Below are 15,599 nucleotides of genomic sequence, written 5' to 3' on the forward strand. Positions count from 1 at the left end.
GCCGTTACCGGTGCCGCGGGGCGCAGGTGGCTCCGTGCGCCCGCCCGGGCGGAGGCGCTGACCGGTTTCCCGCGGGGCCGGGCTCCCGCCGGGCGCGGCGGCGAGCGGGTGCCGGTAACTGCGCTGTCGGTAACGCTGCCGGGCCGCGGCCTGCGGGACAGACCGGAGCCTTGCGGCGCAGTGAGCGCGTTTGTCGGTGCCGAGCAGCGGCGTGACCTCCGCTGCCCACGCACGTTCAGCCGCGCTGAGGGCCGCTGCCCGCACTCTGATGCCAAAATGCCTGTTTATTGGCACGGAGCTGCTCCTCCGTGTTTCCTGTGATAACGTGAGCTGGGAAACCTTGTCCTGAGCTCCAAACAGACCAGTGGTGTGTATCAGGGAATGCAGCTGGAAAACACGGGGTGCAGAACAGCTGATGTGATCTCCCTGGAATGTTGTGAACCCCAAAAATGCCCAGAATTCCTTCATTTCCCACAACAGCGTAACTCTAAAGCTCACCTCAAAATGTCTGAAGAGCCTGACTTCCACACGGCTCCTTCATGGAGAGACACCCCCTCACTCTGCTTGAGAATTGCTGGCTGTGGAGCAGCTCCCACCTCATAAACATGTCTCTGCCGTCTTGCAGATGCTGCAGAGTGTTCTGAGAGTCCTGGTTCAGATTAGCGGTTGTGTGTTGTTTTGCCAGATTTCACTTTGTTTTGAGAGCAGACTGGGGAATATGTATTTTCAAAAATTATTAAATTTAAGGCAGGTCTCAACTTGGAAATCATCTTATGGTGAGTGCTGTGCACCAGCTGATGGGTAGAGCTGATTGAAAAGTTCCACGTGAGCCCATGAGAGAAGAAAGCAGGGTTTACTAGGAAATTGTACATTGGTACTTTTTGCAACCCAATAAGCTATTCCTGGTCTGACATAAGCAGCCTTCATCAAGAGTCTGGTCACGCTGGAGTGAGACTTTGGAGTGTGCACTCACCAACATCACTTCTGCAGTGTTTAAGTTAATTAGCCTTTACAGGCAGTACTGTCTCTGATAACAATCTCAGGGGCACTGGTTCTAGATGAAGGGTCTTTCTGGATTTTGTGGATGTACTTCTGGTCTAGTGAACAAAAGTGCTAGAGGGGTGTGTGCTGCCCTGCGTAGTTACATGTGTTCTCATTCTTTGCTTAGAAACAAACATGGTAAAGTGATTAAGCCTCTACAGTATCAATCAACAGTGGCACCAGGCACAGTTGCAAGAGTGGAACCAAATATTAAATGGTTTGGTGAGTTGTTTTTTGGTTTTTTTTTTTCAATTTGCAGACTCAGCAAGCTTAAAAACCGTTGAACTTTGTGTGTTTGGAGGGTGTTTATTTCAGAATTGGGGTCTCAGTGCTGTCTGGGACAGATACTGAAAATGGAGGTGAAGGATCTCCACCGTAGGCTTGGGTATGGGCTCATGCTTCGCATGTACCTGTACTTTGGATGTTTGCTTTCTGCGCACTCCTCTAAAGTGTGGTTATTCTGTCCCCTTTGGTCATTTTCTGGGGTTTGCCTGTGTGTACATATGTCGTAGCCTATGTATGTTAAGTGTCCGAGGGATACTTTTAAAAATTTTCTTCAAGTGGTGGGAAAGAAAGGGGTTGGCTTATTTATGCTAATTTGGGGTTTGTTGCAAGTAAAATCCTCTATTTTTTGTCACTGGTATTTTTGATTCCAGATGGAATATTAATATTTTATTAGTGTACCTGGGGTCTTTGAAGCAGTTAAGATGAGGAGTGGTCAGGTACAATATGTATTTTTACATGCAGGAAATACTCGTGTGATCAGGCAATCATCCCTACAGAAATTTCAAGAAGAGATGGAAACTGTCATGAAAGATCCTTACAGAGTGGTCATGAAGCAAAGAAAGTTGCCAATGTCCCTTTTCTACGATCGGATTAAACCACATGTGGGTATTGTTCATCTGTACAGGGTGAAGGCTGGGTTGTGTGGGCAAAGGTGTCATGAATTTTATTTATCTGCGGGTGATTGTGCCGTCTCTGTTCAGTCTGGTGAAATGTTGTGTTCTAGAAGCATTGGGAGGGGCAATTAGAGCAGGTGACTCGGGGAAGGATATTTTTGACAGCTTGTCACTATGGACATCAAATGTGAAGGCAAAGAAGCAGTGTATTACTTCCCCATAGTTTATGAGATCTATTAATTATTAGAAATTTTCATTTTTTGGTAGGAAGCTTACCCTAAAACATCCTAGGTTAGTGTACCAGCTTAGGATGACTGTAGCAGCTTGCCACCTTATGTTCTAATGCTTCTAATAGCTCCCATGACAGAGGGACCTTTTTTGAGGATGCTTCACACTGCAGACATTCTTGTATGATGAATTTGAACTCAAATATGTGCTTTTCATCTTGAATCAGAAATTCTTGTGCATGCAGCCTTCATTTCTAGTACATCAAGTTTTAGATATTACCAGGTTTCTTTCATAATGTCTGAACTATTATTTTGGACTTTTGCTAGCTATTTCTTCATATGGAAACTTTCCAGGTTTATGTCATAAAAATGTTACCTAAATTAAGGAAAAAATCAAGAAACTAAGATGTGCATTACAAAAACAAATTACTTCTTTCAGCAATGAATTGTATGCCATTCGGAGGAAAGTTGGCATTCATTACAGGCTTTAAAATCTACAGTTTTGATTGTAATTATCCCTGACAAAAATCTGTGAGTTTGGCGAGATTTGTGCACTTGTTAGAAAAAATAAGAAATGATCAAAGATACCAGCTGAATTTTCATCACGGTAGCTTTAATTACATTTGACATCACTTATGGTGAAAGAATTGAAGCGTAGTTCTTTGGCAAGTGTGATGTGTTTTGTTGCTTATTAAATATCCACTCTTACGTTTCTCAAAGATTAAGCTGGAAAACTCAAACATTGTTAGGAAAGTGCCTGTAACTCTTGTCACAGGTTGCAGAGTTGTGTTGAATGAAGGTCTTGTTCACTGCATGTCATGAGAGATGGAAAAAACAGTGCTTGTGGGTTTTTTTACGAACCTGTTTTTCCTTAGACCTCCAGAGTTCACATTCTTGACACAGAAACATTTGAAACAACATTTGGCCCCAAATCACAGAGGAAAAGACCAAATCTTTCTGCAAGTGATGTGCAGTCTCTGGTGGAGAACGCTGAAGCCTCATCGGGATCTTATGATCAGGGCAAGGACCGAGACCTGGTGATAGAAGACACTGGTGTAAGGTAAATAGAAAGAAGAAATTATTCATTGTCTACAGTTCTGAAGAGCCAGCTTTGTTTTTAAAGAAGTATGTAGTACATCCATCAATGCTGTTGCTGTATGAGGAGTAAGGAAAGTGATATCAGCTGAATTTGGGATTTTTTAATCCTGTTTTGTCCCTATGTTTTTAACCAAACTGTTGCTTCCATTAGACTCTTCTGTCCTCATTCATAATTCGTTTTCTGTTGCATGTCAGAATATCTCCAAACTCACATTTTGGGTTAGATAAGGAACTGACTGGTAGGCAGATAGGAATCTTTGAAAGAGTGCATGTTTATAGGATCTTTCTGCAGATGGGTAGATTGAAGGCGGAGCACAGGGACCGGGGCTAAATCCCAGCTATCTGTTACTTGGGCCTCATCTCCTCTTTTGTCTGTAAATGGCTTGAGAGAAGACAATGCTGTAACCCTGTTACTGATGTCTCTGGTAATCCACTTTCAGGGATGAAGCACAAGAGGAAATATATAAGAAAGGACAGTCCAAAAGAATCTGGGGTGAGCTCTACAAGGTAAGCAACATTTATAATTTGCAGCAGAGTCATGTCTAGCTTTCAGCCTTTATGAAGTCAAGTGCTTCAGCACACCACTGGAAATCCTATACAGCAATAATCAGAACAGCTCTGAAAAACCATTCATTGCTCTGTTAGGGAAGCTTTGATACAACTGAGCTTGCTGCAAAGTTTCTTAGAAACGTTAAGACAGTGACTTTCTTCATGCAGTGATGTCCTGAATTTGTCACTCCCTTGCCTGCTTTCCTGTCAGCCTAGTTGGAACGGACTGACTTGAAACCATACACCCTTTTTCTGGTACTGATACGGTACATAAACACAAACAGAGAAAGCCAGCTGTAGAAGAGAGCAGAGATTCATTTTCAACTCTCTGCCTGACTGAGCTTGATTCTTGAGTTCTCATCTCACTGGAACAAACATCCTTAAAATAGATGATCTAGAGATCAACTGGCAGAAGGAAGGTGTTAGCTTCTCTTAGGTTCCTGGGTCTTCACCACAAATAAACCAGTCATATGCCCTTAAGTTTTGTTAGGTGAAAAACATGTGGCATATTGATAGGGTCGTCTTTGAAGGGCCCTGACCCTCAGTTCCCCCATAAGCCACCTTGACTGTTAGAGAAATGGAGACTGAGAGTGCATTAGGGTTGTAAGAGCAGTTTGTGTGCTCTCAGTGACTGTTAGGTGTGAAATTGCTTGACTTTTTGCTCTGAATTTCTGAATGTAGCTTAAAACCTTTTCATTTAGATCTAAAAGCACTGGGAATGATAGAGCAAAACAGATTTCAGTAAGATGCTGCCAAAAATGCAGGAAATAGCTGTGAAACAAATTCACTTGGCTTGAAGCAAGTCGTAAAATGACAGCTCCCTGCTGTAGATGCTTAGCGGACTAACAGCAGGTTCCTACTTGGTTGTGTGTTTCATATTGATCCAGAAAACATGTTTTATATCCTGATCCTTTATGAAATGGCAGAATTGAATTGCTGCAGAATGGATGGCAAACATTGTTTTTGTCTACTGAAGCAATTAATTTTCCCATTTGGGTGCAGTGTTTTCTTTCCCAAGTGCTACCAGCATCTTCCTGGTGCCTAAGAACAGGTAAAAGCTATTAGCCTGAATCTGGAGGGGAGCAAGGAGAAGAGAGAGTGGAAGATCGATGGATATTAGTCTGAGCTTCAGTAGTCTATGGGGAAGTAACAGTTGTTTGTGAAGGATACAAGGTTTTTAAATTAATGTTGTAGTTTAGAAACTTTGGGGAGGTATAGACATCTTACTTTCTGTAAAATCCTTTCCTTCTGTGTGATTTTTTTTTTCAGGTGATAGACTCATCAGATGTTGTTGTTCAAGTTCTTGATGCCAGGGATCCCATGGGTACTCGCTCCCCTCATGTGGAATCTTATCTTAAAAAGGAGAAACATTGGAAACATCTCATTTTTGTCCTGAACAAATGTGATCTTGTTCCTACCTGGGCTACTGTAAGCACAGTCCTGCCTGTTACTCCTTGGACCTTCTTTGTTCCTTTTGTAGCCTCTGCTTTAATTCTGTTGCCAGTCCTCATGCTGGTCTCAAAGGGCATAATGTAACTGGGTCAATGGGAACTCTCTGCTTGCCTGCTATAAAAGTAACAATTACAATGTAAATCTGTCCAAGTTTGGCTGAGTTGAGCAACACTCACCAGCCACAAATTCTCTACTTCCTCTGTCTGGATTTAACAGTTCAGCTGATGTCTCCAGAGTATGCTAAATGTTAGTCAGCGTAAGATCCATATCCACCACAGCTGGTTTGCTTTATATTGTTAAACTAATTAGTTTTAGCTAGCAGTGAAGGCGTTTTTGGGAAATTGTTTGTCTTTTATAAAAACAATACTCAAACCTTTTAGCTATTGGGTTGGTGAAATGCTTCAAAGGTTCTTATATAGCAGTTTTCATAGACACTTACATTTGTGACCCAAGTGAAGATGCTGTGTACTTCTGCTTATAAGCAGATTGTTTCACCACCTCCGCAGCACAGGATCCCTAACCAAGTAATGTTTTCCTCTTTAGAAGCGCTGGGTTGCTGTCCTGTCCCAGGAGTATCCAACACTTGCTTTTCATGCCAGCCTCACAAACCCTTTTGGCAAAGGTGCTTTTATACAGCTTTTAAGGCAGTTTGGAAAGGTACAGAATAATTTTGGTGATTTTTATTGTTGTTTGGGGAGGGGGAGGTGTTTAGTGTGGAGTCCTCTGTTTTGTTAGCGTTTGGGGATCAGTACACTTTCTGATGGCCATTCTGTCAGCAAACGGCTCCATCAGTAAAACTCCCTTCTTTGGAGAGAAAATGGAAAATATTTGTTCAAATATGTTCAAAATGTTTGTCAAACTGAGGAGATCCACAAAGAGTGAGTTGGACCATCAGTCTCTGGCCTGGGTTTGTTGTAGACAGGGTATCCAGTTGACACTCCTAGGTCTCATCTGAATGTGTAGGAGAGGAACGTATTTCACACCTGTTTGTCCTGCATGTATGCATATTCTATTAAGGTATTGCCCTTTTAAGTGTCTTCATTTTTCAAGAAAGGCACCTTCTGTTGCCTTTAGATTAGTTACTGTCTCTTCAGGCCACATCTATATTCTATCCCCATCTGCTGTTTGTATTTGCTTGGTTTCTCATCATAAACGGTTTCTAAATAAGGTGTTCACAAGTAATTTTAGAGCAACAAGGAATGCAAGGGGTTCATGTCTTTCTTTTAAAGTAGCAGATATTCTCCTCAATGCTTGGAGTTCTTGGATGGCAAGTTGGTTGTACCCTTATACATTTCTCTTGATAGAAAAGAGCTGATCTCATTTTTTGACCTGGTACTTTGAAGTCCCCTTTGCTTTCCAATATAGTGAGAACAGTAGCTGCTCAAATGTTCAGAACTGTAGTAATTCTGTCTTTCTCTATGAGATGTTAAAAAGATGTGCTATTTCTTAACAGTTACACTCTGACAAGAAACAGATCAGCGTGGGTTTCATTGGTTATCCAAATGTTGGCAAAAGCTCAGTGATCAATACATTACGGTCTAAGAAGGTCTGCAATGTGGCCCCTATTGCAGGTGAAACGAAGGTAGGAAGAGATCCCTACATTAAAGATAAAAATTAGTTATGTAAGTGCATTGTCAAAGGCAGAATTCATGAAAAATTAGCTCAGTGATGTTTTCAAGTCTTAACACTTGAACTGTACAGGCTATGTGACCCTGAGTTTGAGGAGTGGCTGATCAACAGGCATTGCTCTGAAGCACTGCTACTGGAAGCATTCCTGAGTTCCCACTCTACCTGTACAGTAGCGCTGTGATCTGAATGCTCAGCAGCCCTGACTCGGGGTCTGCACTTTCCCGAGTCACATTATTTGGTATATTTGTGCTGTCAGGCTCTGCTAGTGCTGGTTTTCTAACTCTGTTCTTCAAGAATGTGACCGTAAACAAGAAGACAAAGTTACGAGAATCTTCTTTGCTAGCCTGTTCATTTTACTCCTAAATATCACTAAAGTTAAGGATCATGGAAGAGGAAGACCACAGAATACTGGAGTTTGTTGTGATTGTAGTTTCCTCACCTTGGTCCTGTGAGTTAGTAGTCTGGTGCAAAACCTTAGGGATAGCATTGGCTGATTCAGAAGGAGCAAGGTGCAATATGTCTTGGCTAGCTAACAAAAATGCCAAGTTATATTCCATTGTCTGTTAATGCCAAGTTCCTAAGATGAATCCTGTGTGTTAGAACTGTGCATTTAAAAATCAGAACAGAGCTGTGTGGAAGGAGGTAACATGGGGAACTACTGATCTCTTTCAGGTATGGCAATACATTACCTTGATGCGGCGGATTTTTCTCATCGACTGCCCAGGTGTAGTTTATCCCTCTGGAGACACAGAAACAGACATTGTGCTGAAGGGAGTGGTATGTATCTGCACTAAATGCTGGAAGATCTTTGCTGTTGTCAATATGATGGGTTCAAAGAAATGAATGCACACTTCCCAAAGGGTTGATATTCTACCATTTGTTTCCAGGTTCAAGTTGAAAAGATTAAGAGCCCTGAAGATCATATTAGTGCGGTGCTGGAAAGAGCCAAACCAGAGTACATCAGAAAGACGTACAAGATTGATTCCTGGAAGGATACAGAAGACTTCCTTGAGAAACTTGCTTGTAGGACTGGAAAACTGCTAAAGGTGTGATGACTTTCTGCATTTGCAGGCTGGAAGAGCATGTGGCCTGTTACTGAACATGGGAAATAGAAATGTTTCTGTTGCTTATAGGTAATGGAAAGGTGGTATGCCCTGCAAATGTGGACATAAACTGTTACTGGGTTCTTTCAGGGTGGTGAGCCTGACCTGCAAACTGTGAGCAAGATGGTTCTCAATGACTGGCAGAGGGGCAGAATCCCATTCTTTGTGAAGCCACCGAATGCAGAAACAGGTCCCCAGGTGAGAATGTGATGCTTGTGCCGCCTCTTGTATGTTATTCAGTTCTCCTAATGGTATTCACTGTTCTTTTTCCCAGAGTGCCATGTAACTTGGGCAGTGCATGTCTTGGACTCTGCCCAAGTCTGGTGATTCAGGCGACACTTGCTTGAATTTGGTGAGGATCAGGTAGCAGTGCTCTTCACAGAGATGTCTGAGCCATTTTACAATCTTCTGACTACCAGAAGTGTCAGTAATTCTCCCGTTGTTAGCCTGTTATCTTAGACTTTTTCCAAAGAGATAAAATGGAAATTGCTCTCAGAGATGGTGGGACAGACTTTGTGGATAACACATCCATTATGCCCTTTCTTGTAGCCTCCTGCATTGGAAGCAGCTATGACATCAAGCCAAGATAATAATGAAGAGAAAATCTCTGAGTCGGTAGCATCAAGTGTGGAGCCAGTAGAAGAGAAGAATAATACAGACACTGAAATTAAGCAACTCATGTCACATGTTCGGCAGAACTTTGGGAGGATTAATGTGGCACCTCAGTTCTCAGAAGAAGACCTGGTTCCTGTAGATGTGCCAGGCTTTGAAACAGACAATGATTCTTCTGAAGAGGAGGAGCAGGAAGAGGAGAAAGAGGAAAATGAGCAACATCAAGATTCAGTAGAGGAGGAATCGCAGTTGGCTGTACCAGGTGCCAGGGAGAGCTCCAAGGCGGTTCTTAAGGCTTTGGAGGAGAAGATTGCAAAATACAAAAAATTTCTGGATAAAGCCAAAGCCAAGAGATTCTCAGCAATAAGGTATCTGAATTTGTTCAGTGACTCAAGTGTTTCACAGGGGGGAAAAGAGTTAATGCAGTTCTGCTGTGGTTTTGCTCCATTCATGATTCGCTTGACTGGTTCCTCTGTGTTGCCACCCACAAGTTGCCACAGCTTATCTAGCTTAGCCATAAATATTTGAACTTTGGCCAAGCAGCAGTTTGTTTTTGAAAGATTATTCCAAGAAGTCCTGTTTACTAGCCTAACTAAAAATGTTCTTGCTTTTGGAGAGCTGCCTCTTAACCTATGGATTAGAAATCTGTTGGTATTCTGGGTAGCAATATTGCATCCTTGGATCTCTCCTTGATGCTGCATTCTTTCTTGAGCAGTACCAAGGCTAATGCCCTACATGGATATGCCAGCTGGTCTCCATGCATGTACCAGAGTATCCCAGCTCATCCAGCAGGCCTAGTTTTAGCAAAGCTCATCCACCAGCCTTGTGAGGACTAAGATTTCAAGGTTAAGTGTTATATTTTGTCCCTCTGTGCAGCGCACAAGCCCAGTAAACTCCAGAGACAAGATTACTGTAATATGTTTTTGAGGTGCAGAGGCTGTGGCTTTGCTGCTGACAGGCTACTGGGATCTGTTGGAGACTGATCACTTCTCAGAGATGGTTACATTTTGTGTTATGACATTCTTTTATTGCTTATTTTATCTTTTGTAGAATCCCTAAGCAGCTGAGTGAAAAAGTGTTTGCAAAATCCATGCAGAAGTCTGAAGAACCCAAAGAAACTGAAGACAGAGGTAAAACAAGATTAGCAGATGTTCTTAATCTACATTTGGAAATCCTATAAGGAAGAGAAGAGAGGGAGCTAGGGGGGGAAGTGTTCATTAGCTCCTGATTGCAAGTTCTTTTTCCCCTAGAGCTATTTAAATGTTTCCATAGCTAACCTAAGGGCTGCCCAATGACCTTGCTGTAGCCTTTCTATAGAACACCTGTCTGTATATTAAGGTATGTCCTTCTACTAGTGAATGAGGGTAAGCAAAGACAAATGTTGTATTTCCAAAAGAATGGTGCTATGGGCAGATTGCAGTCTGAGCAAATTCCGTTCCACACGGTATAATATTACACAGAAGGGAGTGGAAGGGGTTTACGACATTATAAAAGCACAGAGCTACTTCAGGCTATAGGTTTTATTGGGGTAATTTCAAGAGTGTGGCTTCAGTTTCCATAGTAAGTTTGATTAAAGGCTAAATGGTGGGAGAACCCTCTTCCGACAAGACTATGAAATTCTTCTGGACTTGCATGAGACTTTAAGCAGTCTGCTTCTCAAGAGCAGTTTTCATAGTAATAGTGAGTGATTCTCTGGTAAGGACCATGCATGTTGTTTTGGTAGAAGCTATTAAAATATGACCAAAGGAATGCTTTGCTGAAGTAAATGGGGTGGTGACCCCAGTCTTAAGTGCTGCAAAAGAGATGGGTGGTTTGGAAGATGCCCAAGTATGTGATCTCTGCTGTTTGCAGGCAGCACAGAGAAGAAAAGAAAAAGGAAAGGAGAAGAGGAAGATGATGATGACCTTTTGGGTAAACAGCCTTGCAAGAAACTTACATCCAAAGAAGTAAGTGTGATTTCTTGTAGTACAACAAATGAGCTGGCTTCTTTTATACATAGATTTCCCATTACCACTTAAGAGCTTTGAGACTGGGTGCTAGTAGGAGGGAGAGAGCGTGGGGATTGTAGCTGAGGTAGGGTGAATGTGAAGACAGGGTGACTTGCTGCTGAAAAGGGTCCAGCAGGAACCACAACAGAAGGAGTGTTGAAGGGGAGAATCCTTTGTGGGTAACCATCTGCTTTCAGCATTAGCTTGCCCACTGATGCTGTTAAGAGAGCAGGGGTCTAAATGTTGGGAGATGGGAGAATTTGGAACTAGATGGGCAGTACTATTCTGTCTTGAAAGAGAGCTGCTGCTGCTATTTTCTGTTCATGTTAGTCAAGTCTAAACAGTTCTTCTAGAGTAACTTAAATACCAAGTGAAATAGTCTGTCTGTAGGACTTTGAAAGTGATTTGTAAGCAAACTTGTACAGCAAGGGCTTTTTGGAAAGGGGAGCAGAAGACTGGGGGGAGGGGAGGAGAAGACTGAATTCCATTTATGAATGTTCTGTCACATCTGCTGTTAAAGACCTCTTACGTGACTATGCCCATCAGGTTGCTTCTTGTATCTTGTTTACTACTTCTGTAAAGATTAAAGTGTATCTTCCTTTGTAACATTTTAAGAGCATGGGGGGGTGGGTTCCGTATCAATGTCCATATATTCACGTCAGTAATGTTTTGTTTGAAATTATTTATTTTACTTAAGGCATGTGGAATGCAAAGTGAACAATGTTTGAAAGAATGCAAACAAATTCAGGCTATGGATACTGTGGATTTGCTAATGTGTTTTGTGTGTATTTGCAGAGAAGACGAGCTGAGAGGCAGCAGCGCTCCAAGAAAGTTGGAGTCCGGTATTATGAAACTCACAACGTGAAAAATAAGAATAAGAACAAGAAAAAAACTGGCTTGGAGGAACAAAGATCAAAGCACAAAAAATACAAACATAAGCAATAACTGCTTATTCTATTAAATTTTACATAAAACAGCTCTAGTATGCAGTGGCTTTTTTTAATATAAAACTTGTAGTTCCCATTCAAAGCCTAGTTTGACTTGTCTGTCTTGTTCCCAGGAGTAGCATCTCACTCTTTGTAGCTGCATCATCTGAAAGTTCTTTATGCAGTTGGAGACCGTGGTATTTCCACATCACCATCTAAGGCCAGTAAACACTGCATTGGCAAAACATATCCTGAAGTGTTATTCAGTGGTGGTGGTTTGTTTGTTTTGTTGTGTTTTGGTTTTTTTTGTTTTTGGTTTTTTTTTTCTGGAAACTAGCTTTATGGAGTTTTTCATATGACTACAGTGAATTATCTTTCCCATGTCTGCTTGCTATGTAGATCCAGCTAGTTACACAGGTTATCTCAAGTAAAGATTTCTTTTGCTTCCACTGAGAAGCGATGCTTGGAATGTTATCATACCCCTCTTTCCTTAGAAATAGCCACGTAGAGAGCATTGGTATTGCTCATCCTAGGTTACTACTATGGGTTCTGACAAGGCATTTTGATGTACAATTAACACAACTCTCCAAGAGAAAAAGAAAGAAATAATACAATTACGCTGCCTTCAGTTACTGGTAAGTGAAAATTCAAGATTGCTTTATGAAGACAAATCTTTGTCACTAATTGCGAACTTCTTGCTCTGACAGCTCTTCTGAGCACTGCCTGGAGAACAGCAAAAAAATCTACTTGTTTGGTGCAATGATGCTTTCAAGTTGGGCCTGAAAAACAAATGAGACAGTACATCAAATTAGATTCAACCTAAAAAATAAACCTGCGTTGCTGTAAAGTGATAAATTGTTACATATTCAAAGCAAGGAGCTGAGGGATGCTGCAATACTTCAAGAGAAGCAGGCCAGGGTTTTTTTCCGTAGCAATTCCATTCCTTACTACATGTTTTATAAATTAGCTTTTCATTCTTGGCATACACACTTGTTGCATTCTGAGAAGAAAAGAGCTGGCCTTGGTTCCATACAATGAAAGACTCGTTTTATAATGTAAAGCATTGAAGAGGAAATTAAATAAAAGCTGTTGAAACAGTGGTCTGAATTGCCTGACTTCAGGCTGGACTATGTTAGTTAAATTAAATATTTGGCTCTCTCACATTTGGAACACAAACTCTGACTCTGGGACAAAAGTAGCTGGGAACAGAAAGTTTTTCAGTTGCTCAGACAACTTGACGCCCAATTAGTAGATTGATCGGAGAGCTACCCATGCTTAGGGAGTGTGTAGCGCATGAAGCTTCCAGGACTCTTAGATTGTCCTCTTCCTAGAGCTGCCATCAAAACAAACTACAACACTAGTATACACACAGCTGTTAAGAATAGTTGTACTTCAAGGAAGAAACATGGATTCAGTGGCAACACGTATTTGATCTAACAGTTATTCCATTTTGTGCCCTGAAAGATTTCAGGATGGCCTGAAGATGTCAGTGGTTTAGAAAGGAGAAACTAGGAACAATGAAGATGAGGAAAGCAGCTCGGTGTAAAGGAAATGTTTTTAGCGGTAGCCAGAAACATTTAATGTTGTTTATGGTAACATTTTTTCTTTACTCAAAAGATGTGGGATTTTTTTCCTTTCAAAATCAAAGTAATGAGCAGAAGTGCTGTTTTCACCAAAGCAGCATGCACAAAATTACTCCTGTAATTATGCAGTCCCTACTGCGTAAGTACACAGTTGTTCTTATTAGGTAATATTTAATGTTAAGTCATGTGTCTCGTTATCAGGGAGTCAACTTTAATGGCCAACGGCAAAGAAACAAAACTTCTTAATTTGCCTTCGCTAGATTTTCTGTTTTGTAGTTGAGAAGGGGTGCTAACCATTGCAACCTTACAATCAAGTTATGCAGAAATAGATTCCTAGGGTATCAGTGAAGTTTGAAGCCTCTGCATTTGCGGTTCAGCTGCATGCATCTGCTCTCCAGCTGACTATAACAATTTATCATTTTCTGAACAAGTTCAAAAAATTTCTCCCTGGCAAATGTGTGTATGACTCAAATTCAATCTGACCTGTTGTTTGCATCATCAGGTTTACTAGTAATGACCAATTGCTGACAGAGCAAGGAAGTAGAGAATGCAAAAGTGCTGTTTTCCCATTTCATTAAAAATTTAGAGAAAGTGGAACGTTCATACAAATACATCATAAATGTAACACTTAAAACTGTAAGGAGAAAGATATTTTTATATCTTTCCAATTACAAAATGAGAAGTTTTACCATTACTATTTTGAATTGTGTTTTTTTTACTAACCTTCAGCTGTTGATTTGTTCGTTTCAGGAACTGAACTTCTTCAGTGTGTTTCTTTTCTTCTATCTGTTGCCTTTCACTTTCACGTTTTTCAATGGCTTCACATTTAGCTTTCTGTTCACTCACTTGTCTTTCCAGCTGCCGCTTTTCCTCTTCTAGCTCTGCAATCTTGGAAAAGAGCACAAGTTTTGTTTGTTAGTAATCAATTTTCAGTTAAGATTTTCAGTTAAGATGGGAAAAAGTTGTATGTTGTACAGTCTTTAAAGTGTTCCAGATAGAATAGCACATGATTTATGAAGTGCAATTAAGCCCTAGGAAAACAGTAAGACAAGCGTTTTGGTGATCTTCACTGCCATCCAGTGGAAACAAGAGATAACTGATTTCCTATAAAACTTTATATGTAATATCCTTATGCTGTATCACGTGCAGAAAACTACATTATGGGGTTAACAGCCCAACTTACTCTTTTTTCCATGTCAGATTTGCCCTGCTCAGCTTGTAGTGCCTTCCGCATGCCAAACGCAATGCTGCTCTCGTACAGCGTCTGGTAAGCAGCAATTGTCATTTGGATTTCATCCCTGACTCGAAGCAGCAAGAGTCCTCGCTCTGCACAGTTAATTGTAGTTTCACGGATCAATTCATCTTTAAAGAAAGATGGCGACAATCTGGTTAGAGTAGCTACTGTACTCTGGGAATGCTGGATACATACAGGGTCCAGAGATTGTTGCCTTTTACCTATTCTCTGCACCACGGAAGCAATGGGGATTTACCAGAGATAGTCATAATTTATTTTTCTCTTTTTTGTTACATTACAGCTATAGCATTGAGTGCTAGCAAACGAAAGCAGAGTGGTGGTACAGAACCTATGGTAACAAGAGTGATACTGATCTGCTAAAGCTGTAACAGCAAATGCCTAAAAGTTTGTAACGACTTTTTGCAGTTATCGGGAAGCCTCCAGGAAAGTTGAGAGCCTCCAGAAGGATCCTGCTCAAACCAATGGTGACCTCTTGCATTTGGAAGACTGGCAGCAGGTCATCAGGGTCTGTAAGAGTGCTTAACAGTTATACGGTGTTTTAAGTTATTTTAAATTAACTGTTGAGTTAAGGACAACTAAGAGAATTCGCGTCTTTTACTGTCATGTGTATGTGTCTCTTGAGGGTCAGCTTTATGAGTGACAAGGCAGCGTAAAGCGCTCTGTGTAAAGGCTGGCGGCGTGGGTCGGGGTCACACCCCTCTGAGCTGCAGAGCACTCAAGAGCTGTGGGCCGGCAGCAAAGGTGTGAGCAGTGCGGCTGCCGGAGCAGCAAACCCTCGCCCTGCACGGCCAGCACGCCTCAGCCAGCCCTGCCCGGCGCGGACCGAGGCCACATTAAACCTTCTGGAAGGAGGAACGCTGACAGGGACGCGGATGCGGGAGCCCCAGCCCGTCGGGGAGCGGGTGAGGAGCAGCGATGCTTTCGGCGTTCGCCGGTTTGGGCACTGACCGAAGCACTGCGTGTAGAGCTCCCTGCGCACCGGGCAGATGCCGGTCTCCCGTGCCTGCCTCTGCTGCAGCCGCAGGTCCAGCTGCTCCTGCAGGTGGACGACGTCCAGGCGGGTGCTGGGCGCGCTGGACACCTCCTGCACCCACCGCTGGTTATCCTCCTCCCACTCCCTGTCACGACACAGCACCGGGCCTCACTGGGTGCCCCCCGCGGGCCCGGCCGGGCTCTGCCGGGCAGGGGCGGGCCCGGCCCCGGCCCCGCTCCCGCTCACCGCGGCGGCAGGATGGCG

The 15,599-nt window shown here is 42.4% G+C and overlaps 2 protein-coding genes across 4 annotated transcripts in view; one reads left to right on the top strand and one right to left on the bottom strand.

The window, feature by feature from the left end:
* GNL2 (guanine nucleotide binding protein-like 2 (nucleolar)) overlaps positions 1-11,619 on the top strand; it is a 12,000-nt gene extending 381 nt beyond the window's left edge. Inside the window, exons 3-16 of one of the 3 annotated variants that reach the window (XM_010575955.1) lie at positions 1,169-1,263; positions 1,789-1,928; positions 3,043-3,227; positions 3,706-3,772; positions 5,084-5,242; positions 5,810-5,923; positions 6,720-6,848; positions 7,568-7,672; positions 7,783-7,941; positions 8,089-8,196; positions 8,548-8,978; positions 9,661-9,740; positions 10,462-10,556; positions 11,394-11,619. In XM_010575955.1, coding sequence (XP_010574257.1) covers positions 1,169-1,263; positions 1,789-1,928; positions 3,043-3,227; positions 3,706-3,772; positions 5,084-5,242; positions 5,810-5,923; positions 6,720-6,848; positions 7,568-7,672; positions 7,783-7,941; positions 8,089-8,196; positions 8,548-8,978; positions 9,661-9,740; positions 10,462-10,556; positions 11,394-11,543 — 2,017 coding nt within the window. In that variant the 3' untranslated portion in view covers positions 11,544-11,619. Of the gene's footprint in view, positions 1-1,168; positions 1,264-1,788; positions 1,929-3,042; positions 3,228-3,705; positions 3,773-5,083; positions 5,243-5,809; positions 5,924-6,719; positions 6,849-7,567; positions 7,673-7,782; positions 7,942-8,088; positions 8,197-8,547; positions 8,979-9,660; positions 9,741-10,461; positions 10,561-11,393 lie in introns of all 3 variants that reach the window. The other 2 variants (XM_010575958.1, XM_010575957.1) reach the window with 2 other exon arrangements.
* Positions 11,620-12,109: 490 nt separating this feature from the next.
* DNALI1 (dynein, axonemal, light intermediate chain 1) lies at positions 12,110-15,598 on the bottom strand (the record flags this gene model as incomplete). Its single annotated transcript, XM_010576300.1, has 5 exons — positions 12,110-12,303; positions 13,831-13,995; positions 14,291-14,469; positions 15,311-15,480; positions 15,582-15,598. Coding segments are annotated over 5 exons (567 nt in total), but the record flags the coding sequence as incomplete, so codon positions are not given.
* Position 15,599: the final 1 nt, after the last annotated feature.

This window comes from Haliaeetus leucocephalus, unplaced genomic scaffold (genome assembly GCF_000737465.1).
Source record: "Haliaeetus leucocephalus isolate CR32 unplaced genomic scaffold, Haliaeetus_leucocephalus-4.0 Scaffold517, whole genome shotgun sequence".
Lineage (NCBI taxonomy): Eukaryota > Metazoa > Chordata > Aves > Accipitriformes > Accipitridae > Haliaeetus > Haliaeetus leucocephalus.